The sequence below is a fragment of the Nomia melanderi genome, chromosome 3, assembly GCF_051020985.1.
Source record: "Nomia melanderi isolate GNS246 chromosome 3, iyNomMela1, whole genome shotgun sequence".
Taxonomy (NCBI): Eukaryota; Metazoa; Arthropoda; class Insecta; order Hymenoptera; family Halictidae; genus Nomia; species Nomia melanderi.
The window spans coordinates 402825-426126 of NC_135001.1; the positions used below are offsets into that span (position 1 = coordinate 402825).

Genomic DNA, 23302 nt, shown 5'->3' on the forward strand with positions numbered 1-23302 from the left:
CTTTCTCGAACGATCGGATCGCCCGTCATCTTTTGCTCGACGCTCGAGGACTGCGAGAACGTTTCCGGCTCGCGGATAAGTTCGACACCGAACTCGCGGCTCGCCATTAACGAAACCGCGGCGTCGAATACGGGTCAAGATATTCTCATTGTGCGAGCGCTGAAAGCGACGAACAACCGAGCATCTAACGGCCGCGTTCCTAATTACTCTTCCATGCCTGCTCGTAAATTATTTTTTATTACTGTGAAATCCTCCGGGAGTAGCCGCTGGATATGCGGCTGCTAGCTACCGGTATTTCAATGAAGACGTTACTCATTGTATTATTTATTTCTTTGTTTCGGCATTATTCAGTATGGATAAGTGGACACTGTTTGTTTCGGCAGCGGTGTTCATGGTTGTAATGTTTCATTGATTGTTCGCTGACTGGTGGTTCAGGCGATTAAGTTGATGCCTTAAGTCGGTTTTGGAGGTTTTCTGATTTTTGTTCATTTTAGTGGGGTAGAGGATATTGTTTTTAATTATTAGAGGGTTTTTTGTAGCTTCTGAATATATTGTATAATAATTGAGACGATTAACTTAGTGCGGTTAAGTCGGTTTTTGGAGGTTTTCTGGGTTTTGTTAATTTTAGTGGGGTAGAGGATATTGTTTTTAATTATTAGAGTATTTACTAGGTTCTTCGTTTTTTTCTAGGACAGAAAGCCCTTGTTTTTATAGTTTCTGAATATGTTGTACAATTATTGAGTCACTCACAAGCCAATGCGATTAAGTGCAAAGAAGAGAATTTAAAAAAATTAATGTTTCCGCTCCTGAAATGATTATACAACATATTCAGAAGCCATAAGAAGGGCTTTCTGACTTAGGAAAAACGAAGAACCGAGTAAATCATTGAACAACTAAAAAAGAATATTATCTATTCCATTAAAACTAAAAAAAATCAGAAAATATCGAAAGATCGACTTAACTCCATTGGCTTCTGAACGATTCAATACACCCGGACATTACTATCGACACATTTTGTCGTCAATAATTTATTGATTACAACAATACTCACTTGTGTTTGACGATGAAAAAATTCTGGACACATTCTATGTGTTACTCAGAAGTATAATAAACCATAACAAATGATAACATTTCATCTGAATTCAGAAGAATCGAGTAATATCTATGTTTACTCAGTCCTGTTCGAAATGTTGATATTCATTACTCTATTCGAAAGAAATTCAATATTTTTTCCAATGCTGTAGCAATTAGCGAAGTTCGATAGCTAAGTGTCTTTATAGAAAAACGAGATTCCTCGTTGCCAATACGCAACGCGTTAATCGTGCCAGTGTTCGCTCGTAATGACGCGAATGACTCGAGTTTCGACTCGTTTTTACGCCAGTTTGTATAATAGAAAGTGCGAATACGTTCAGAGATTATCTAACACGCGTAATCAAATGGATTGTAACGCACGAAGAAAGAAACGTGTGTATCCACGAAGTAAATTGATTTGTTATAGCAACGAAAAGGTCGAAGTCCGTTCCATTTCACTTGGCAGGGCAAGCAAATCCGTTGTTTTCCCTAGAAATTGCATTCGTCTGATCGTAGATTAAACCTAACGAGATTAATGATAATTTAAGGTTCACGATCATTTCATATGGATCTATTCCATCGCGATAACTCTAATTACTCGGTTCGATTGTTCTATTCGTGACGTGGAAATCTTTGCGTTTCTGAGATGCATCGGCCAAATTAATGGGACATAACTAAGCACGCGACATCGCGTTCTCCCTTGATTTTCACTTCGATCTGGAATAACCGATTCAATTCGACAATTCCTGGCTCTTTCTTTCGTGCTAATTAAATCATAATGTTAAAGAGAACGAAGATAGATAAATGGTTCTAATAATATTATAGTTTAAGTTGTTTGTATACTTTTTCCAAGCGCAAATCATCTTTCTCACTGGAAATTATTATTTCCTTCCGATTAGATCGAACGTAGGTAATTATCTTGACGATCGTATTAGAGAAGTACCGAAGTAAAACGATCGAGATTGGTTGACCAGTCTCGAATTCACGAAATTGGTGAAGTCACGCTGATTTACCGTGTAATTGATAGTCATTGATAGTTGAGAAGAATAAATAAATTCAAACTATCGTCGTGTTACGCGAAACTACATGTTAACAGAATCACTGTACACCTAGAAACAACTTACAAGATAGTGTTTACGAGAAAAGGCGAATAAATATTGAAGTATAGATAAAATTATTGATTTTATACGATGTCTCATCGATAGCAAATACGTATACTGTATAAGCAATGAAATTAAATTACTTTACTAGCTAATTACTTTGAAACGAAATATTTTTAATTTATTTCTGTGTTACGTTAAATCAAAGAATTCCCGTACTCACTCGGATTTCGTTGTATCTCGTGATAGAGGATGGTCACTATCTCCGCAGGCCTGACGTAATCCGTCAATCCGTCCGTGGCAATAACTAGAAAATCCTCCCTGCCGTCCAGATTAACCCACCCTAATTCCGGCTCACCTGTTACGTACGGTTTATAAAGAACGTCACCTGCAACGTGAAAAGTGGATACATTAATTTCTCAAAATTCTGAAACATCTTAGAATTCTTGAATAGCAGAGGTCATATTATAACGTTAATATTGCCGATACTCTATGTGTTAAAGGATTAGGAATGAAATAAGAAATTGAAATTGAGAAGAAATTAAGTAAATATGCAAAGAAATGTGAAATGTGTATAATTATGAAATAAATATGCAACGAAATGTGAAACGGGAACAAATTATTAAAAGATATGAAAGAAAATGAATAACGTAAGAAATAACCAGCACCAATGAAAACTTTCGAAAACTGTTAAACTTGTAATGAATACTACGAAACATGTGGTAGCTTTACAAAAGAAACTGATATTTAAGTTAATACTACGTAATTCCCAGTAGTTTCTTAATATTATACTAAATATATATTTATTCTTTCGCATCGTGTCAACATTTATTGAAATGATAATTTCGCGATACAGCAGACGTATAACTGAAGAAGCGATTTAACTGTACTGAACCAATCAAGAAAGTTCTGAATACTACAAATAAAACTGTATGAAAATGACTCGTTCCGAATTTGATTGAAGGTTATAGCAAACTGAAATATTTCTTAAAGATTCGGCGAGTATCGGTAGGTCTTCTCTTTGTTCCCTCGCGAATTTCCATGATTCCTTAATTATTAACTGTTCCCAGTTTCATTCATGGTTGTAGCAAAGCGATGGAAAAAACCGCATAAATTTATAATAACCGGAAGCGTCTATGCTACGGTAGTGCCATTATTTAAATTAGCTGCACCATTCATTAAATAGATAATTAAAGTTAATTACGGTCTAGTTGAATACTGATACCCCCCACGCTCCGGGATCGCGTGTTTTTCAGATGTAAAAAACGACGCTTATGCACGATGGGTAACTGTAACAGTTATCATGAATTCCATAAAACTGCGCGTCACGGAGAATGAAATTTTCTTTCTCTGTCACTTCTTTTGCCTTGCCTGAACGCGATCGACGAATTCATTTCAGTGCATCATCTAATTGCAAAAAAAAGAAAGCCGAAACGAACGGGGACTGAACGAATGAAATTTTCCTAATTGCTTATATATTATATATTATTGATAATATATAATATTATTGATACTCAGAATATTTATATTATTCTTATATATTTTATATTTATATATTATATATTTATATGACTGATAATATATAATATTATCGACACTGGTAATATTTATATTATTCGTAATATATAATATTATTAATACTGATAATATTCATATTATTTATAATACATAATATATGGATACTAATAATGTTTACACATTTATATTATCATTAAATAATTATTTACAAAAAATTCTTATACTTTCTCACCGATTGCTGAACGACCCCATAAACCGTCTAACGAACTTATTAAAAATCTGTCGTTTAAATTACGAAATTTACCCCACTGTCTTTACGTTATCAAACATTGATATTCTTAACAGATAAAAAATTCTACAGATCATCGCGAACGGCTCGTACAGAGTGTATCAAGATTGTATTCATACATCAGATATTGTTCTTGGTATATTTATTAATCCCGCGGGATTTGCAATGATTCCAAGTCACCAGTGAGACAACGTTATTTATAATTAACTATTGCTTTAATATATCCTCACGGATTGTTGTACAACAATGTATCATAGAAAGGTTGCGTGCCGAGTTTATGGAAATCCGCAATTAACGAGTGTAATTGACTCGATTCGCTTTTGGTATCTTACAAAGCAGTTATTCGGCTCGAAAGAATGTAATCTACAACGAGGATCGGAATGAATAAATATTTCATTTTTCGGACAGTATGTCCAGTATTGATCCAGTCACGAACAACCAATTTTCACGGGTCGGAACGAAACTTACATAAGCCGCGAGTATTATGCGAACGATTATGTTGTACGTACAAAATATGGATAGAATCGTGACTAATTATAGAGTTACTTTCTCCTTTGCGCTTCGTACCAATGAACTCGTTTAATCTTTTCCGCGTTATTGCAAATGCGTTTGCATTAGTCCAATTTACCGCGATTCGCCGGCCAGCGTTTAATTAATCGTCTTTTGCAAAACGATGATTAATAACGGCAAACGAACTTAATCCATTCTTTTTATTAGACGAATTTAGAATGTCAATTTCCCATCTTTAAATGGAAAATATTTACACTAGAACTACCGAGTAGTGAAATTGCCTTTTCGAAATTTTTCTGTAGAAACCACAATAGTGCAACTATTTAGACATTAATTGGTTCCCAATTCAGTTTGTGTATTGCTAAATCAATTTGCTTAATAATTTCTCAGGGGAGCATGTGTTATCTATTCAATAACTGAAAATAAAGAAATTAGGAATAAGTTAAACTATTTTTAATGTAATACTGAAATATTGAGAAGATTATTGATGAAATTTTGGAGAATAGAGTGTAAAGGTATTAAACATACCTGGGAACCATGAAAGTTACGTTTGACTGTGTTTGTTGAAATCAAGAATTCATGAATACGATCTTTAAATGGAGAAAGTATTAATGGAGGTATAAATCAATCAAGAATTAATTAAACACGTCGTACATGATTCTCATTAACTTGCTCTATGATATTGTATCAGACTCGTGATCAGGATTTTAACTTACCAGAAAGGTAGTTTCTGATTGCTTCTTTAACAATTATTAAAAAGATAACAGATAATTCCTTGAGAAATTACTACAGAAATTGATTTAGCAATAGGCAAATTGAATTATAAATCAATAGGAATCTGAATAGTAGCACTGTCGAAATTTCTATAGAAAACATTCGAAAAATCAATTTGAGTTCAGTAGTTCTGGTGTTAAACGTATTGCGTTGCACGAGTGGAACAAAACTGGAAAACAGATGTATCCCTGTTGCAAGGAACCTGGCACTCTCGTCTAAGTGGTCAGATTCAAAGACGTACGCCTGATTGGCTAAGGCGCTGGCGCCCACCAATCAGATCGCGCGAGAGAGAGTGCGGAGAATCGTCTCCAGACTCCAATTGGAGTTCTCAAAGCAACCGTCTCCGCCCCCGTGTCACGAGTGGCAGGTTCCAAGCAACAGATTTTCACCGTAATGTATGCCCGTTAGAATAATCCACATGCCCCAAATTACTCGTGGACGGTATGGTGTATATAGCTGAAGAGAATTTTCGCTAAATTGAACTTCGAAGTTCAGCGGAGCAGCTGCGGCTAGGGGAAGGGACGCCGTCGCCGATCTCGATTGTGAAGCTTAGCGGAAGTAACGATAATAAGGATAGAAATGCTATCGGTCGTAAAATTTCGCGGAGCCGTGGAGAAATTCCTGCGAACGCGGGGGACCACCGAGACACGCGTCCTCTCGCGATGCAAAAACGGCGTAATGGGCTGTTAATTATTCCGGGCATGCGATTGTACGAACCACCCAGTAAAGCGTGCATTGCTCGGAGCATGGCTGCACGTACTATTGTGTCAGCGGTCGTACGGAACCAACAGGATACCCGACACGCGTCCAGAATTTTTTCTTTCCCTTCCCCCGCGACGACTGACCCGTAGTTGGACACCTGCTGGCGGTACCCGTTGTTGACCCGCCCTACCCGGGCTACCCTACGCGAGCACGTGACTTTTCGGCGGCTCCGATTGAGTCGGTCGGCAGCTAACACGGTTAACCCCTTTGTCCTATGATTTCTTTCTGGACTGCGATCGATCTAACTACTTCGTTATTAACACATTGACTGCCACAAAAACCTTCAGAGTTTTATGTATCGCTTATTCTTTTGTAACAAAGATAAAGAGGAACTGTTACTTATTATTTGATATCGCAATGCTTACGTTACACTGTTATCTAGTAACATACGCTATGAAATGTTTCCATTCGACGTTAGTTATCTGACAAATTATAACTATTGTCAAGTAATTTGACGTGGCAGTCAACGTGTTAACCTCTTGCTCCATGATTTCTTTCTCAACTCTGACTGATACGACTACTTTGTCATTAATAATTTACTGGAAAAAGAGATAAATTATAGACATATTCTGTACTTATGTGTTTGCTATTAAGTATAATAATTGATTGTAGCAGAATAATATTTATTTTAAATTCGAATGAATCGAATAATATTCATGTTTGTTCAATTATGTTACAATTTTTACCACGAGTCTGACACGTTGTTATAAGGCAAGCAGTTAACTCTTTGCACTCGGAAGTTTCTCACTAGAAATGTTTAACATTCTTTGACGAGATGATATTCCTTGAAACTAACTCGAACGGAAATTAGAAGTATATTGAGGAACAAAGCTATTTTATTTCAATAGTTCACGTATCAAGACATTATACAAAGTTCAACGTTAACACTAGCACTACCAAGCAGTAAAACTGATTATTCTGTATTTCCTTATAGAATGTATAAAAATACATTTATTGAGTTCTGTATTTCCTTCTATTCCAGTTTGTATTCATCTAAATCAATTTACTGAATAATTTCTCAAATCGTCTGTGCTTTTTCCGTAATTACGAGAGAGTATCACGAAATGGGTCATTTTGACCCATTTGGTAGTTCTAGTGTTAAACATCAGATTTTATAGTTTTACCGCATCAAATCATGTGGTGACTTAAAATCGCCTTTCGAGTGCAAAGGGTTAATGATTTATTGAAAATAAGAGAAATTCCTCACCCGAAAAGGGATTACATATTAATTGTATCAAATGCTCGGTAGTTCTGGTGTTAAGTAACAATCAAAATGGCTGATTTTGATTGTTTTGTGTCGCGATTATTGATATCTTAAAAGCATTGAATATTCGACATGATTTTGAAAGTATATATTATAGTTTCACTGGAATACTATAATGAATGGCTGAAGAGAACGAGAATAATCTATTGTTACAATCTTTAGAAGTGGTTTATAATAAATATATATAATAAATAAATATATGTATATATATTAAAAATTTATTGAAGTTAATGTGTTTTGTTGAATATAAATTCTGTAAAGAATAATAAATACAATTATTTATTATTCTTTACAGAAGAATATCTCGATCATAAAAACAGTTCCAATTTTGGTCCTTAGTTTCGAAACTATAATTTTTTATCTATATAAACAAACACGTAGTTTTCCGGAACCAATAGAATAAACTGTAGAATAAACTTTGTGAATCTAGTGTTAATCCCGTTCTTCTATATTTTCTAATTTTTCTAAAGCACTCCGACATTTTGGGCGAATCGGATATTTCTCTCTTCAGTTTTTGCTAACACGAAGGTTTTTTAAGCTTTTTAATCATTTTCTTTACTAATATTGAAGCTGAATTAATAAGAAATCTATGAAAAAATATTGATTCTATGTTTTCACTATTAGTTTCTCTATTGGTTCTCCTCTTTCTTTTAACTATTAACTGTTAAATCTGAACTGATCCGATTCACCTCGGCCTACACTATACATAGAAGTTCGACGAGTTTGTAATTTTTCTGAAACGCGTTGTCCGTCAATTCTGGATACAAGACGATACTGAAATACTACCGAATGGTTTCATTTTCATCATTCGTCGAATAGAGACAGAACAGACACAGTAATCGTAACAAAACTGCTTTGGAACTTGCTTCCTGAGATGATAATGGAGTCGAGTTTCAGAAACCACATGAACAACCCACAAGAATCGACGCAATAAAATAATTAAGAACGTATGAGAACGTCTCGGCAATTATTCGAAAAATCAGAATTCTTCTCTTGATCTTCCTTTTGCGAGTTCGAACAGTCAACTGAATTTTTTCATCGCTCAGAAAACCGATCCTTTATCGTCACGAGATGTCCATGCGTTGACCTGACTGGGAAAACATGTTCTTCAAGGCAACAATCGAATAATTACGATGATTGTGTTGGCCTTCGCAATTCAGCTGAAAGGTCGAAATAATTATGCTAAAGAAAAGGAATTTACAGACATTTTCGAAGGATTTTATCGAAGACTTCGACGTCCTTTTTCTGGTCAACGCTTCATTTTCTCAACGAATCTCACTTCATTTCTCAAGAGCTATTGTAACTTTCGACTATTATTCTCCAATGTCTAGCTAACTGACCATGTTAACCTCTCGTCTCACGATTTATTTCAACTCAGATGTTTCTACTTGCGTTACTTAGTTTCCTTGCAATTTTATACAGTTATTGCAAAGGTAATTGTAGTATTACAAATTTAATTGGATATACTTATGAAAATAAAATTATTTTGGTTACGATAAGGCAGATTTGTAAAATAACGTGCAAAATCAATTTTCGTACAGGTGAGACTCATTATTTCTAATTAAGGGGTTAATCGGTTCTTCTCAAATCTAACCCTTAACGAACCGGAAGTATATTAGGTTGACTTACCGCCAAAAAATATTGTAATATAAATAACAAGTAGAAACAAATTCACAGAAGTGACCTAACACAATACTTAACGTGTTAATAGCAAATGTTACAATAATAACAGTGATAAAAATAATAAAATGATTTTTGCAGCCATGTATACTGGCATTGGATTCTATTGAAACCCTATACATGTCATAGTACATGTGTATCTACATAGAGATGAAAAACCATGGCTTCTTTGACAATGATTCTTTGTTTTCGAACAAAATGAATTTTAAGTTTGTATGTTACTGTATTTAGGCAATTGGAAGAAGCCTGACCTTAGAATTCCTTTTCCTCTTCGTTTTTCTTCGTTTTCCTTTGACTTTTAATCTCTAAATAACTTGTATATTATTACTGTAACATTATTCGTTGTCTTATTGCAGTAACGTACAAACTTGAAACTCATTCTGTTGAAAAATGGAGGACCATTGTCAAAAAAGCCATGACAGTTTTTCTCCTGATGAGTGTTGGAAACTGTTTTCTTCGGTAGTGCTGCAGATGTTGGCTGACACAATGTTTTTAACTATAAGTGGAATATGATGATTAGTTGTTAGATATAGTTATAACATGTTGAATGCTGGATGATTTCTTGGAGCAAAGGTCAGGTTGGGATTCTCTAATGTAACTAGTATAATATTGTAAGAATTAATGTATATAGATACTTGGTATTGGAATCTGTTGGTAAATACATTAGTTGTATTCCCCATTTTGTAGACCTATTAAAATATGAATAATGTAACTAACCCTATTCTTGCTTTTTCTGCCTGATTTGTTAACTGAAATCTCCTTTATGAACTCATTAATTACATATTCTAAGTAGTAACTAAATTTTTATATTTTGATTCTAATGACTTCTATCATTTGAAATATTTACATGTAAATTTAAAAACCGACGAGTATGTTGAAATCTAATCTAAAACTGAAACATAGTAATTCATTAACAGCAACGAAAGAAAGTAAAAGTTATTAAATTAATGTTAGTAGGAACTGAAGAATATAAGTTCTGTGACTATTTAAATTTTCAAATATACGTAGTAAGCACATGCGTCGAATGCAATTCATCGATTGCAAGGAAACACTTATATCGCCATCTAGCGGTGGCTAGTAATTCTCCAAACAACTGTGAATGTCATTCTCGACAGGACCATATGTGAAGTGAAAATTTCAGTGAAAAGAGAATTGACAGTGCAGACAAACGTTAACGCGTGTGTCTTGTGTTTACATAGGAATGTGAGTACGAAGAAGGAATATAAATAAATATTATTTAAATATTAATAAAATTTTATAACGTACGGCCACGCCTTAAGAAGCGCAATTTCCTTGTTCCAATCTAACTTCCGTCAAAACGTAATAACAATTTGTTGTACGTAAATGTATTTTAAGAACATCCGATAAAATTAACCTTGACTTCCCATTGAAGAGTATAATTATTAATCATAGATAGATTTGTTATTATGATTAAAGAATTACCTAATTTTTTTTGTGATTAAAAATTTTTATTTACCGGCATAAAAATTATTCATAGATACTCTAAATATTAAGGAAGAAAATAATTCGTTAATAAAATCTTTGTTGATAATAGTTAAAAAATAATCTAAAAAAATCTATATTAATTATAAGTGAACAAATATTTAATAAAAAAGGAGAAATCTATGTTCTTTAAATAATAATATAAAAAAAATATGAATACTTGCTGTTCATGTCAAATAAATTTAAAAAGGATTATTCTGCTAATAAAGACTATATAACACCAGCATTTTTTTATTTATTTTTTGTTAATAGTAAACAATCTTATTACTGTTGTTGAAAATATACTTATAAATTATTATAGATTGTACTTTTTAAAAAGACACAGAACCAGTAAGAGGTAACTTACCTATAGCCCTTGAAACGCTTAATACTCCATTAACTCGCATGATTCCAACGCTTCGCATCACTACTCCTCCCACCCTTTGTATCCTTTCTACTTCATCCTAAGAAAGAGAACCACTTTGTTTCTTGCAGTTTACCATAAGCTCTTTAAAAGCATACTATATCTACCGAATTTCAATTGTTTTCTCATGCATATAAAATTTATCTAAAAATTTTCTGTCAAATGTATCATCAATAAAAATAATATGCTGTGATAGTGTCAAGTCAAATTTAAATCATTGGTTACAGAAATTATATTTAAAAATGACACTTTTGGGGACGCAACTAGATAGTGATAAAAGATTATTGCCATTTAAAACTTATGAAGATTATTTAGATTCATTGGTTACATTTGTTGACCTTGGATATTTAGGAAATTTACACACTGCTCGTGAATTAGCAGAACTTGGATATCGTTGCACCGGTGAAACACTTAGCAAAGATGTATTTTATCGGCGTTTGAAAACTTTAAGAGATTTACTGTTTCCAGTTCATAGACCATATGAACTAACATCAGAGTTTATAACACCAAGCAATGCAGTAATGCAAGAACTTGCACTTCGTGAACGTTCAAATAGATTAAAAGTCATATCCACTATTATTTTCATGAGAAACTATACAAAACTTCAATTTGAAGTCTCTGGTTACATTGACTTTTGTGAAAGACTTGAAAAAGAGAATTGGATTCCATATTTCCAAGGGAAGAAAAAACTATGGCCTCATCCATCTGATCTGGCATATTATCATTGGAGAACGAATAAAACATGCTTAAATGAAACTTCAAACTATCAGCCATTCATAGATCCAAAACTGGGACTCAGATTTAAAAACTGTCACGATAGAGAATTTATTAACATTGATCCTGCAAATCCTTCTCCAGGTATGGATACAACAAGAATAAGAATACATTGTACAGAGTACGAACATGTAATATTATATGACCATAGAATGCGAAGTAAAAGTTATATTTAAATGAAAAATGTATACTTAAATTTATTTGTACTATTGAAAATAAATTAGATAAAGTGTAATGTGAATACTCACTTCACGATTAAGGCGATGAGGGTTTACTAATTGTACAACACCATTAGATTTTATTAGCATAGCTAAAGAATCTCCAACCCAGGCAACATATAATTTTTTATTTAATAACAGTGTGCAAACTGCAGTAGTTCCACCGCATACTTTCTAGAATGCATATAAACGGTATTAAGTGTTTATCACTTGTTTAAGAAGTATGCAGCTGCTTATAAATTCCTGATACTTACTTGTGTTTTAGATTTCTCTATAAATTGTGTATCTGTAGTAATAAAAGCATCATGTAAGGCACGCTCTGGATCAGTAGGATAGTGTCTGCTTTCTGCCAAATACTGATGAAGATGTGTAGCACAATATACAGCTGCATCTTGTCCGGCATGTCCATCAAATACTGCATAGTAATTTGCTATGGACTCATCCTATAATTAAGAGAAATATTTACCTAAGATAACATTCAATTTTTATTTCTATATGGTATAGCAAAAAAACCTTAATACATATAGTTACCTCAATACCAAAAGTAGCATGTAAGTCATGCAAGACTACATAGCGATCCTCCATTTTTCTTCTACAATTTCTATTTCCACCTGCTATTACTTGTGGCAGTGGTGTAGAAGGTGGAGGTGGTAGTAATGCTAATCTACTATTGTCTAGGTAGCGAGTACATATTTCATTAACTTTGCCAGTGATGGCTTGCATTAATTTCAGTGAGGTATATGCTGTAAAAAATTTATATTTATTATGAAAGAATTTATGAAACTAAGTGCAAAAAGGTAAAGTAACATACTTTTTTCTTGTGCTTTGTATCCACAATCTTCTGGTTGTTTTTTACACATGGATTTGATTTCTTGTATTACTTGATGAACCAAGTGTGCTTGCAAGCTTGGTGGACATTGCCTACAATAGAGTTAAATTCCTCAAATACATAAATATGTTTCAAGGCTACATGTAAATTAAAAATACTTTCTGTATATTATTTAAAATATTATTTAAAACAACAAACTTCATGTTTTAAAAATTACTGTGAATAAAGGAAACAACAAAATAACCAAGGCTGAATACTCGACGACAAGAAGCATTCGTAACATCGATACGACTAACGAATTTTCAATTTCTCTTTTCTATATTCAAAATTCTAATAATATAGGACGATGGATTTTTCATTTCGAAATTCTCTCAATCGTAAGCATAAAAAATATTTTTAAATTTATCTGAATATAACCATAAATTATATCAATTTTTTATAAGGTATTCACGGTTTTTTATTTATTTATATCTTTTTTTTTAATTTACCTTCCATTCATAGAAAGAAATAGTTAATATATAAACTATAAAGTTTTAATAAAATCTTTTAAAATGTAAAAAATGTTAACATTTGAAAGTTTCGTCATTATAATCGTATTTTTAAAAAGTCAGTACTTTGCTGAAATGCTTGGAGTTCGAATCTGTCTGACGAGAATTTATCGCAGTGGTAATAAAGTATCTTCATACCAAACATATTATTGCAGAGACTTATTTTGTAAAAAAAACTGTAATATATAATTCAACTATACATTTTTATTTTACTCATTTTTACTAAATCTTCTATTTTAAAATAATTCAAGAATCAATATCCGTTAATCAATTCACAATCCCTTAAATACAAATTATTAGCACTATTCAAATATATACAAGTTTTAGAAATACATATTTATTTCACATAGCTTAACATACAAAATAATAATAATGACATTTTAGAAAACAAAAGTTTATTTTATTTATTACGACATTCAGATCGCGCGTAAAAACTACCGCGTAAAAAAGAGGCTCGCATGAAAAAAGTTCGCGTAAATCGAGGGTCAGGTGTACTTCAATAACGTAACGGTCACGAAATTGTATAGTAAAGGAAAAAAAGAAAGAACATTCAGAACAATATAATACATAAATTACATACAAATAAGACAACGAAAGAAAAAAACCGCTTTCCTAACGGTCTCCTCGAGGAAATAATAATTCTATGCAGTGTGCGCTAGTTTCCGATATTTATAAGATAGCGTATCACTATTTAGATATAAAGGATTTGTGGAGAGGAGAAGTGACTGGAAAACGCAGTTCGCCTCGAGAACAAGGAGATGGCGCTTTAAAAAACTATCTCCATGCAATCGAATGCACGAATGAGAGCGAGACGCGCGTTGCAAATCTATTAGATTCCAAGCGGTTCGAGCCTGTGCATAACAATAAGATTGAAGACGAGAGCATTTTGCAGCCTTTAGAAAGAAGTCGTCCCGAACGAGCTTCCGACGCGACTACATCACCGATCTTAGACCGTTATCGACTGACGCGAAAAATGGCGACGATCGTCGGCAGTTATCAACACGAACGGAACGAAAATCTCGACGAGTACTTTAAGGCTGCGGGTATGTTGAAAGTGGCGAATAAAAACGAATGCGGTATACCATATGACGGCAGCAAAAACAAGTACGATCTGTAAGAAAGTGACAGTTGGTCGTGATTCTGGACGTCGTTGTTTCCGTTGCGAGGAATGACAATCGAACCAGACTTATTTTCATTGCGACGTATTTGTTACTTTGCTTTTCGAATGTTTTCATTTTTACAATTTATTTGTACGTACGTGGTTTGTTGTTAACTATTGTCCACTATATATTTCCTTGATTTAATAAAGGTTTGATGCATTTCACGATATTAATCTTGTTTATTTGTAACTTATCATCGAGTCACATCGAATGAATTTATTTAAAAGACAATTAATTTGTACGTACGTGGTTTATTGTTAACTATTGCCCACTATATTTTTCGTTGATTTAATAAAGATTTAATGTAATTCACGATCTTAACCCTTTGCACTCGAGAATATTTTTCTCAGCAAATATTCATTATTTTGTGATGAAATGTCAATGATATTTTTACAACTAACATAAAGAAACACCTTGCACAAATTAAGTGACAGAACTATTTTATTTCGATGCCCCATGTGTTGATGCATTATATAAAGATTTAATATTGAATTTTAAATGTTATCATTCTCTTGGGTCAAATCAAATGACTGAAAGGCGCCTCTCAAGCGAAAAGGGTTAATCTTGTTTACTTGTAACTTATCATCGAGTCACATCGAATGAATTTATTCAAAAGACAATCAATTTGTACGTACGTGATTTATTGCTGACTATTGTCCACTATATTCGTTGATTTAATAAAGGTTTGATACATTTCATGATCTTAATCTTGTTGATTCTATTATCGAGTCGTATCGAACAAATTTATTCGAATCGCGTGCGATTATCGAGTTCCGTCGAGAGTAATGTCGCGTCGAAAATTATCGAATTTGATGACGTCGACGTTAAACCGGTGCTGTTTCCCCCCTTTTTTTTTTAAATTGTATACGCTCACAGGTGTACCATATATTCCACGGAAAATGATGTGCATGTCCAGTCCACAACTGGAAATACTGAACGAGGGTGACAAATGGACGATTCGTACCATTTCGATGATTCGTACGAACGAATTGACGTTTACTCTCGGCGAAGAATACGAGGAGCACATGCCCGGCGGAGTTACGTTAAAAGTACTGTCCTCTTTTTTAATTTCATTGCTTAAAGTGAAGTATTATTGTTTATCTAGCGGAGTACACTTTCTCTTCACTGACAAAATGGAATAAATTAAATTTTGCAATTTACGATTGATACGTGCGACGGTGCGACGAGGACAATTTTTTGTTGATGTCTGTCATTTGCATTTATTACGGTGTCGCCTCTGTCTTATTTTTTTAGAACTGTACCACAATGGAAGGGGATAGTTTAGTGACTGTCTCAGTCGGTCCGAATAACAACAAAGTGATACGCCGGTATGAAGTTACAGAGGACGGCATACTTCTGGTATGTTCCCATTTACATTTCCACTCGCGTCCGTATGATTGTTTACAAAGCTGGAAAGACGTTTCAAAGAATTCTAGCAGAATGTAAAAAAAAAGTTTAGGACGCAAAGAGACCGCCATGTATTTTTTTATTCTTAAATAAATAGACTGTTAAATGTGATTACACTAAAAATAATCGAATTGAAAATAATCAGTTAAATCATAACATAGATGATAGTCTCTTTTTATGTCGACCTAAAAGTAAATATTACAAAAACACGTGCTTTTTCTGTTAATTTATTTTATATATGTAAGATAGACTAACTGGTGAAATTTATGTATTAATCATATTAGTGCAAATTAATCATAGTTTCCGTGACTACTCTCACAATAAATTAATTGTAATTAACATTCATTCATTATATTCTTGCAATGAATAGATACGTTTAAATCATGGTTGAATTAACTGGTTCAATTTATATGTGCAAATTAATCACAGTTTCCGTGACTACTCTCACAATGAATTAATTGTAATTAACATTCAATTTCTCATTGCAATGAATAGATACGTTTAAATCGTGCATGACTGAATTGTTTAAAAATATTTTTGGGGAAAGTAAATGTTCCCTGTCTGGGTGTATATTAAGATACATGAAATTACATCAGCTCGGATGTTAATGCCGTCATTCTCTATTTGCAGACAATGACCCACGAAACGAGTGGCCAAGTAGGAAAGCGGTATTTCAAACGTCTTTCATAAAAAAAGAAAAAACACGCCGGCGTCCATGATAAAAATGGATAAAATGTTTTTACACTTTGTTTGTACAGCTGCGGCGCAATATTTTCGCATCCTTAAATCCCGTTGATACCTTTTCCGACATATTTCTAAATGCACCAAACCTCGACGAGCAGAGAGGTGGCGACGCGAGGAAGAACAAAAGCTTCATCAAAATGCGTACAGTTGCCAGAGGAAAAAAGCTGCGGATCGATCGTAAACGTTCGTACTGTAATTTAGAGCGTGTGCCCCGCCTTCTTTTGTCGTTTGTCACGTGTCATTCGAGATGACAAATGCAGATAAACAATGACTGTACATCATCCATCGGTAAAATAAAATTTTTAATTATGCTTCCACGTGTCCATGTGTTGTTTGATTAACACTATTTCTTCCATCGAACGTGTCAAAAGACACCTTTTGAAATTTTACCTTAACACGTTCGCGGATAGTAAACATTTTAATGAACCGCAAAATTAGAAAAAATGCAAATGCCGTACTCCGAGGGTTAAAGTGCATAATAATCTCAAAAAATCAAGGCTATATAGAATTAAATTCATGACAATGTGGCTTATAAATTTCAATGTTATAGCATTCATGTCATTTTGCATCACAATGAAAATGAATGTTATAGTAGCATTCACGTCAATGGAATTTCGGACATTTCTTATACTTAACCATTTACACTCGGAAGTTTTTCGCTAGAAATATTTTATCATTTTCTGGTGAGATAAAGACGATATTTTGTGGAACTAACTCGAAGAGAAATCATACGTTGAGGAACAAAGCTATTTTATTTCGATGTTTTACAATGTGAAACCAGGTGGTGAGTGAGAGTCACCTCTCGAGTGCAAAGGGTTAATTGTATCATCGTTATTGGAGAAGTCGAAAAGTCAATTCAGAATGTACGACGAAACTTGGAAAATAATTGTAAGTCAACCCTTTGCACTCGGGAGGTGACTCTCTCTCACCACCTGATTTCACACTGTAAAACTATAAAATTTGATATTTAATATTATTATTTTATTATTATTTAATATTATACCTTATATAACGCATCAATTTGAGAAATATCAAAATGAAATACTTTTGTTCCTTAATTTATCGATTAAATTATTTACATTACTCGCAACAAGCATCGTCTATATTTCATCAAACAGTGTTGAACATTTCCAATAAAAAACATTCGAGTTCAAAACGTAAAAATTTCAAAAGCTGCCTTTCGCCACTTTCAATAAAAATAATATTAAAATTCCCGATAAATTTTCCGCTCGAAAATTGTGCAAAGGACTCACAAAGAAAAAAAAAAACAAGCAAAACGAAAAAAAAACTGAAAGTCGTCAGCATACAGGACCAAAACGTTCCGTGTATTTACATCCGACGCCGGCCGCTATCAACGAATAAACACGACCGTCGTCCACCCACGCATTGACACATTACAATATCGCTCGTTTAAAAGTACATTCACTTACGTTTGGTTGAGGTACTGTAGAGTCACGTTAATGATCTCGCCGACGATCTCGGCGTCTGTCACATTGTACGAGCTGACTGTGACAGGCAGCTGATCGTACGGGTTCACCCTGGCGATGAATTCAGTGAAAAAACGGCTGTAAGCACCGAGATAATCGGCATCGATGCAATCTTCCGCCATGGTTTTCTATCTTCCTCAAAAGAGAAATTGGCGAGCACGCGACACTTAATTTTCTCTCGCACAAAGGGAACTTTTCCGCGGACCTCCGCTAGAAGACAACGGCTTCGAACCGTTTGCGAAGACGTTAACACTGTACGCGGTGGCTGTAACTCGCTCGCCGAGTTAGATTACCGCACACGGAAACACTAGAACGGAAGTAGAGGAGAGAGAAAATGTGTTTCTGTGCGTCTGTAGAAGTGCACGTGCCTATGTATTCTACTCTGAATCAAACTGTCGGTTTTTTATTATGATTCTCCTTTAATCAGGCTTGATCGGCGATAGGCGATATTTGTATTTAGGTTACGTCACTCACTCAACATCGCGTAAGAACGTAACACTACAGGCCCGATAGGACGACGCGTTCCTCTGGTGTGTGTTCCTTCGAGAAGTGGGGAGGATTTGCCGCGACGTTTAAAACACTATCTCTCCCGCTTCTTTAAGTCCGGCGTCGCTTTTTACCTTTCCTTTTACCACTAGCCACTTGCGGATTGACTCTCGTAACGGAAGAAAAGTGCGTAACGGAATTCAACGGGCAGTGTACTGCGCATGTCCGACACGGAGCTTTGCGCTCGTTGTTTCGTCTGCGTATACTACACCGCCTTTTCTTCTTTATCGTGCACAATTCCCGATACTCTTTAGGTAAATTCGTACTAATGTGCATGTCTCTTTCGAGTTTTTCTTTATTATAGCCTCTTTGGAACTCCTTTCGAAGGCTTCTTGTTCCTTTATGTGTAATCGTACGGTGAAGCTTTTGAATTTGTGCGAGGTAAATCATGAGTTTGAAGTTGAAATTATATTATTGTACTTTACATTATCTGAGTGGGATATTAATGTTTTTATAAGTAGTTTCATGATTCTTTTAGGTGTTCGTTTTATCGTGTAATTAAAGTGGAAAGATTAAAATCTTTTTAAGTTAGTTTTTATTTATAGAATAAAGAAATTCCTGCTTCGCAAATATGGTATTTGTAAAATATATAAACTATTTTGAAAATTTAAAAACATGTATTTAAATGTCCTGAGTAATCCTCTTCGTTTTTAGTATTTATTTTTCCGAGCATTATTTCTCAGTTAAAGAAAGTATAACCTGTACTTATGAATTTGTTAAACATTTAATTGGCATTGCAAAAAATATATATTTTTGTATTAACTTGATTGAGATTATTGATCATATAAATATTATTGCTTTTAGAAATGGAATGATTGGAAAATATGTTTTAAATGATTTATTAATGTACTCATTGAAGTTTTATTATGTACATTGTGCAGTCTCAATATAGTATGTAATCAATAAATTTACTTTTAATTATTAGATACTTTGAAATATGTATAAACTGCAGCATCAAATTCAAGGCAAATTAATTCGATGATTTGTATATTTAATAAAACCATATATTAATTTTTAAGGTTTTCAATAATAATTTATTTTACTATACTTTTATTATTTGATATTCCTACGATATAATACAAGATCTTCCTGTACTAGACTCTTCATTTTCTTTACTTACAATCATCAAAAATGAATTTTGATATTTCTTTTGTAACCACTCAGGTAATGGAGCATTCCATTGTTCTGGTGGTTTGTCCCTTTTTTTCCAAACATCATTTCTATAGTGACCTCCTAATCTTTCTATTCTACGTTGCTTCTCATGTTCTAGTATATTTGCCTGTATTTATAATAGTAACTTTGGTTAATAATATAATTAAAAAACGAGTAGATTATAATTAAAATTATTAACATACAAGCGCCTCATCAGAATCATCTTTTAACCAACGATAACAATCACGATGATCACTAATCCAATGTTCACAATCAATTAGTTTTCCCAATACAAAATATTGATGAAACCTTGCTTTCATACTTCTACAATCAACATATTCATCTTTATATACTTCACATGGTCTTATCTAAAACGTACAAAACACTAGTCATATTCCTTTATGCTAAATGACTTATACAATTATAAAAATTATAAAACGATACCATCCATTCAAATTTACGTAATTCTTCAGATTTTTCTTTTTCTTTGACTGGAACAGATTCAGTTGCTTCTTTTGATTCGGACATATTTTGTGTTTTTATCAATGTTTAGGTTAACGACTACGTTTTCCTTTAATTACACAAATGAAAATAACAGATTAAATTTAAAATTTTAAACGATTAACATACTTCAATTACATAAAAATGTAACTACGATAGATATCATTATGACATGACAACAACATTTTGATTATTAAAATTTAAAAACTTACAAATATAGTACAATATTTTTGCACTGATGTCATTTCTCTAATGCAATGGAAACTTGCCTTTCTTTCTTCCTTACGTATGGTACTTAAATCAAAAGTGTCTAGTACTATAGTCACTATAGTAATACTCCCCTCACAAAAAGTTACCCTCTCCATATCTACTTTTCCCTATTTATATTGAACATCCATAGAACTACTTACATACACAATCTTAGCCAACTCCTAAAATAGAGGTAGTGGGGAACACTGTTTCCTAGTTACCAGTGTAAGGAAACTAAGTTAGACACCTCTTACTATGCCATTTTCACTAGTTCACTATTTTTATTTTTATGCAGACGTCTGATGACAAATATTTTATTTATAATCACTGTTTGCAAGGATACAATTTCAGCTTTAATTTTTTTATACAACATTTAAATCTTTAGTAATTAACAAACATAAGGACAATAAATAAACTATTTCTTTAAAAAGTACTTGTTCAAAGAATACTTATTTGTGAGTTACGGTTTACATTTTAAATACTATGAACCATTGATATTGTTATTTCGATCAATAACAGACATATGTGTGGCCAACAACCAATCAAACCTGATTCGTGCCGTTAAACATTTGAACTTTGAATATTCAAAAATACATAGTAGTGGTGTTCACGTTAATATAACTACTTTGAACTTTTATTACTGTAAAATATAAGTAGTAACATCTGTTATTATTAGAAATATTTTGTACATATAGTTTCAGCGAATGAAAGTATTCGAAATATTTTTTTAACAATGAATGTGTTGGTATAGTATTGAGTGTCACTGGTTTCCGCCATTCCCTCCGCACCCCTGTGACTAACACAGCATATCATCTTGTTATGATTGTATAGTTCCTGTTCTTATCTTGAATCCAAAGACGTTTACGACTGTACTGTCGAAATTCGCGACTGCTGTCAGTTTCCTAACCTCTTCACCGACGAATGTCCCGGTGTTTTGTGTTGTGTTCAATTAATAGTGAATTATAATCGCATAACATGATGTCGCGGTCAGTGCGTGCAGAGACTCGTAGTCGTGCCAAGGATGATATTAAGCGTGTAATGCAAGTTGTTGACAAAGTTCGCCATTGGTAAATCTCTTAACATATTATAGACGCACGAGGAATTATTAAAAACACTCACAAAAAATATATAAAAAAAAAATAATAAAGTAGTAAAATAATGTCGGATATTTGTAATGGATGAAAATTTTTATTGTTTACGTGATTCAATACAAATTTTGCATTACACATGTCAGCTGTAAACAAACCTGTATAATTCTGAAAAATTTCACGTGTGTTGATTGAGTAATAGTGTTCTATGTCTGCTTTTTTAATAACAGTAAAGAAGGTAGCTTCTCTATCTGTTGTTACAATATTGATCTGAAAAATATGTCTTTCATGAGGACACTTTTATAGGGAGAAGAAATGGGTCACAATAGGGGAAACGACTATGAAGATTTATAAGTGGGTGCCTATTTCAACGCTTGATCAGGTGGGTATATTTGAAATGTATGTAATAATAGAAAGTAAATATGTTTTAATTTTTATAGAAGAAGAAGGGAAAGACTGTTGCAGATAAAGAAAATGGTTTGCCAAGAAAAAGTGGATTAGATTCTTCAAATTCCAATTTCGGACTTACAGAAGACTCTAATACATGTGAGTTCAACTGCTTCAATACTTCAGACGTGTATCATTATTGATCAGACATTTAAATGAAAACAAAATTGTTTAATATTTTAGGTTTTTCAACGGTTAGTGATTCTCAAGGATTAACAGACTTTTCTGCGCATTTGGGATTTTCAGAAGATTCAAATTCGCAAAATAGCGAACCAACATCTAAAAGGTTAAAGACTGATTAAAACTTATTCTATGACTGTTATTTGGAAACTGAGGTATTTAGGAAATCATTTATATCTTTTACAAATTTGCACACGATAAAATTACCTTTAATCATAATTGTCGCCGATCAGATTGAAAGAACTGTATTCATTTTCCATTTTAATTCATGTTTAGTTACAAGTTTCATGTATCAAAGAACAGAATAATTTTATGATATTATTTTTTTATATGTGCATTTGTTTTAAATTTCCATATTTCAATTTAGAAACTAAAACAATTAATAGACTAATAAAAAAATTTCTGTTGAATGTTCAGTCCGTTTTAAGATCTGTTTTGAAGGAAATAAAAGCACGTAAGATCTCATTATTGAAAACGGATTGTACATTCTTAACAATCATTGTGTGATCACAGTATTATTTCATTCTTGAAGTATATACAACATTTTTATTTACCAAATAGTTACATCTTAAAAAAGTGATTGCAAAACACAAAGCATTGTAATCATAAAAATGTACAATAGATAATGGTACATTTATTTTTGCTGTAAAATAGTATCTCAAAAATCTTATATATATGTATACATATATATATAGATTATTACATTTATCTGTATGGTATTTATACTTTAAAATATAATCATATGTTCCATAGATTTTGCTAATTGACAATGATTGTACATATTTGAAATATCGTTTTCTTTTGCAATTTAATATTCTAGGACAAATTTGCATTCCTTCAGATTATGTTATAGCACCGTGTCATGTACAAAATAGGCTTTGACATTTATAAATAAAACAAAGTAATTGTGAACATTTCAATTTATGTTTATACAAATTTTCTAAAATGAATAAGAAGACTGTTCATGAAATTATAATTGTCTTTATTTCTTTGAGAATTATTATACTTAACATTTATAATATTGAGTGTGTGTTTTGAAATAAAACTATTATATAAAGTAGATATTATAACTTCTGTATGATAACTGTATATGAACTT

At 32.9% G+C, this 23302-nt stretch overlaps 4 protein-coding genes across 9 annotated transcripts in view; 2 read left to right on the forward strand and 2 right to left on the reverse strand.

Annotated features, from left to right (window-relative positions):
• The window catches only part of LOC116431804 (uncharacterized), a 151098-nt gene extending 132349 nt beyond the window's left edge, over positions 1 to 18749 (reverse strand). The window contains exons 1-7 of the mRNA XM_031987693.2: positions 17985 to 18749; positions 12678 to 12787; positions 12398 to 12609; positions 12121 to 12309; positions 11897 to 12040; positions 10818 to 10914; positions 2395 to 2559 (exon numbers count right to left, since the gene is read on the reverse strand). Of these exons, the coding sequence (XP_031843553.2) occupies positions 2395 to 2559; positions 10818 to 10914; positions 11897 to 12040; positions 12121 to 12309; positions 12398 to 12609; positions 12678 to 12787; positions 17985 to 18163 (1096 nt within the window). The 5' untranslated portion in view covers positions 18164 to 18749. The remainder of the gene's footprint in view (positions 1 to 2394; positions 2560 to 10817; positions 10915 to 11896; positions 12041 to 12120; positions 12310 to 12397; positions 12610 to 12677; positions 12788 to 17984) is intronic.
• On the forward strand, positions 10044 to 16871 carry LOC116431807 (cilia- and flagella-associated protein 299). 4 transcript variants are annotated; one of them, XM_031987700.2, is made up of 6 exons: positions 10044 to 10171; positions 14136 to 14286; positions 15280 to 15452; positions 15658 to 15762; positions 16441 to 16478; positions 16569 to 16871. In XM_031987700.2, exons 2-6 carry the CDS (start codon positions 14217 to 14219, stop codon positions 16594 to 16596), a joined length of 414 nt encoding a protein of 137 aa, XP_031843560.1. In that variant the 5' UTR covers positions 10044 to 10171; positions 14136 to 14216; the 3' UTR covers positions 16597 to 16871. The 4 variants fall into 4 exon arrangements, with proteins under 4 accessions (XP_031843560.1, XP_031843562.1, XP_076221992.1 ...); XM_031987701.2 differs by having other exon boundaries at positions 10055 to 10171; positions 14077 to 14286; XM_031987702.2 differs by having other exon boundaries at positions 16441 to 16871.
• An 845-nt stretch (positions 18750 to 19594) lies between the features above and the next one.
• Positions 19595 to 20600, reverse strand: LOC116431808 (synaptic plasticity regulator PANTS). 2 transcript variants are annotated; one of them, XM_031987703.2, is made up of 4 exons: positions 20453 to 20600; positions 20184 to 20310; positions 19943 to 20107; positions 19595 to 19866 (listed from the first exon to the last, which is right to left on the reverse strand). In XM_031987703.2, the coding sequence occupies exons 2-4, from the start codon at positions 20265 to 20267 to the stop codon at positions 19654 to 19656; spliced, it is 462 nt and encodes a 153-aa protein (XP_031843563.1). In that variant the 5' UTR covers positions 20268 to 20310; positions 20453 to 20600; the 3' UTR covers positions 19595 to 19653. The 2 variants fall into 2 exon arrangements, with proteins under 2 accessions (XP_031843563.1, XP_031843564.1); XM_031987704.1 differs by lacking the exon at positions 20453 to 20600 and having other exon boundaries at positions 20184 to 20446.
• A 400-nt stretch (positions 20601 to 21000) lies between these two features.
• BCL7-like (chromatin remodeling complex subunit BCL7B-like protein) lies at positions 21001 to 23274 on the forward strand. 2 transcript variants are annotated; one of them, XM_031987706.2, is made up of 4 exons: positions 21001 to 21556; positions 21884 to 21959; positions 22021 to 22123; positions 22208 to 23274. In XM_031987706.2, exons 1-4 carry the CDS (start codon positions 21465 to 21467, stop codon positions 22324 to 22326), a joined length of 390 nt encoding a protein of 129 aa, XP_031843566.1. In that variant the 5' UTR covers positions 21001 to 21464; the 3' UTR covers positions 22327 to 23274. The 2 variants fall into 2 exon arrangements, with proteins under 2 accessions (XP_031843566.1, XP_031843565.1); XM_031987705.2 differs by having other exon boundaries at positions 21006 to 21556; positions 22018 to 22123.
• Positions 23275 to 23302: the final 28 nt, after the last annotated feature.

Excerpts from the sequence above, each read along its gene's own strand:
- LOC116431807 (XM_076365877.1), top strand. The coding sequence starts at position 11,117 with ATGACACTTTTGGGGACGCAACTAGATAGTGATAAAAGATTATTGCCA.
- LOC116431808 (XM_031987703.2), bottom strand. The coding sequence starts at position 20,267 with ATGTCCGAATCAAAAGAAGCAACTGAATCTGTTCCAGTCAAAGAAAAA. Across the intron at positions 20,108-20,183 it reads TACGTAAATTTGAATGGATG|ATAAGACCATGTGAAGTATA; the intron begins GTATCGTTTTAT and ends TGTACGTTTTAG. Across the intron at positions 19,867-19,942 it reads ATGATTCTGATGAGGCGCTT|GCAAATATACTAGAACATGA; the intron begins GTATGTTAATAA and ends TTATAAATACAG.
- BCL7-like (XM_031987705.2), top strand. The coding sequence starts at position 21,465 with ATGATGTCGCGGTCAGTGCGTGCAGAGACTCGTAGTCGTGCCAAGGAT. Across the intron at positions 21,557-21,883 it reads GTTGACAAAGTTCGCCATTG|GGAGAAGAAATGGGTCACAA; the intron begins GTAAATCTCTTA and ends ACACTTTTATAG. Across the intron at positions 21,960-22,017 it reads CTATTTCAACGCTTGATCAG|AAGAAGAAGGGAAAGACTGT; the intron begins GTGGGTATATTT and ends TAATTTTTATAG.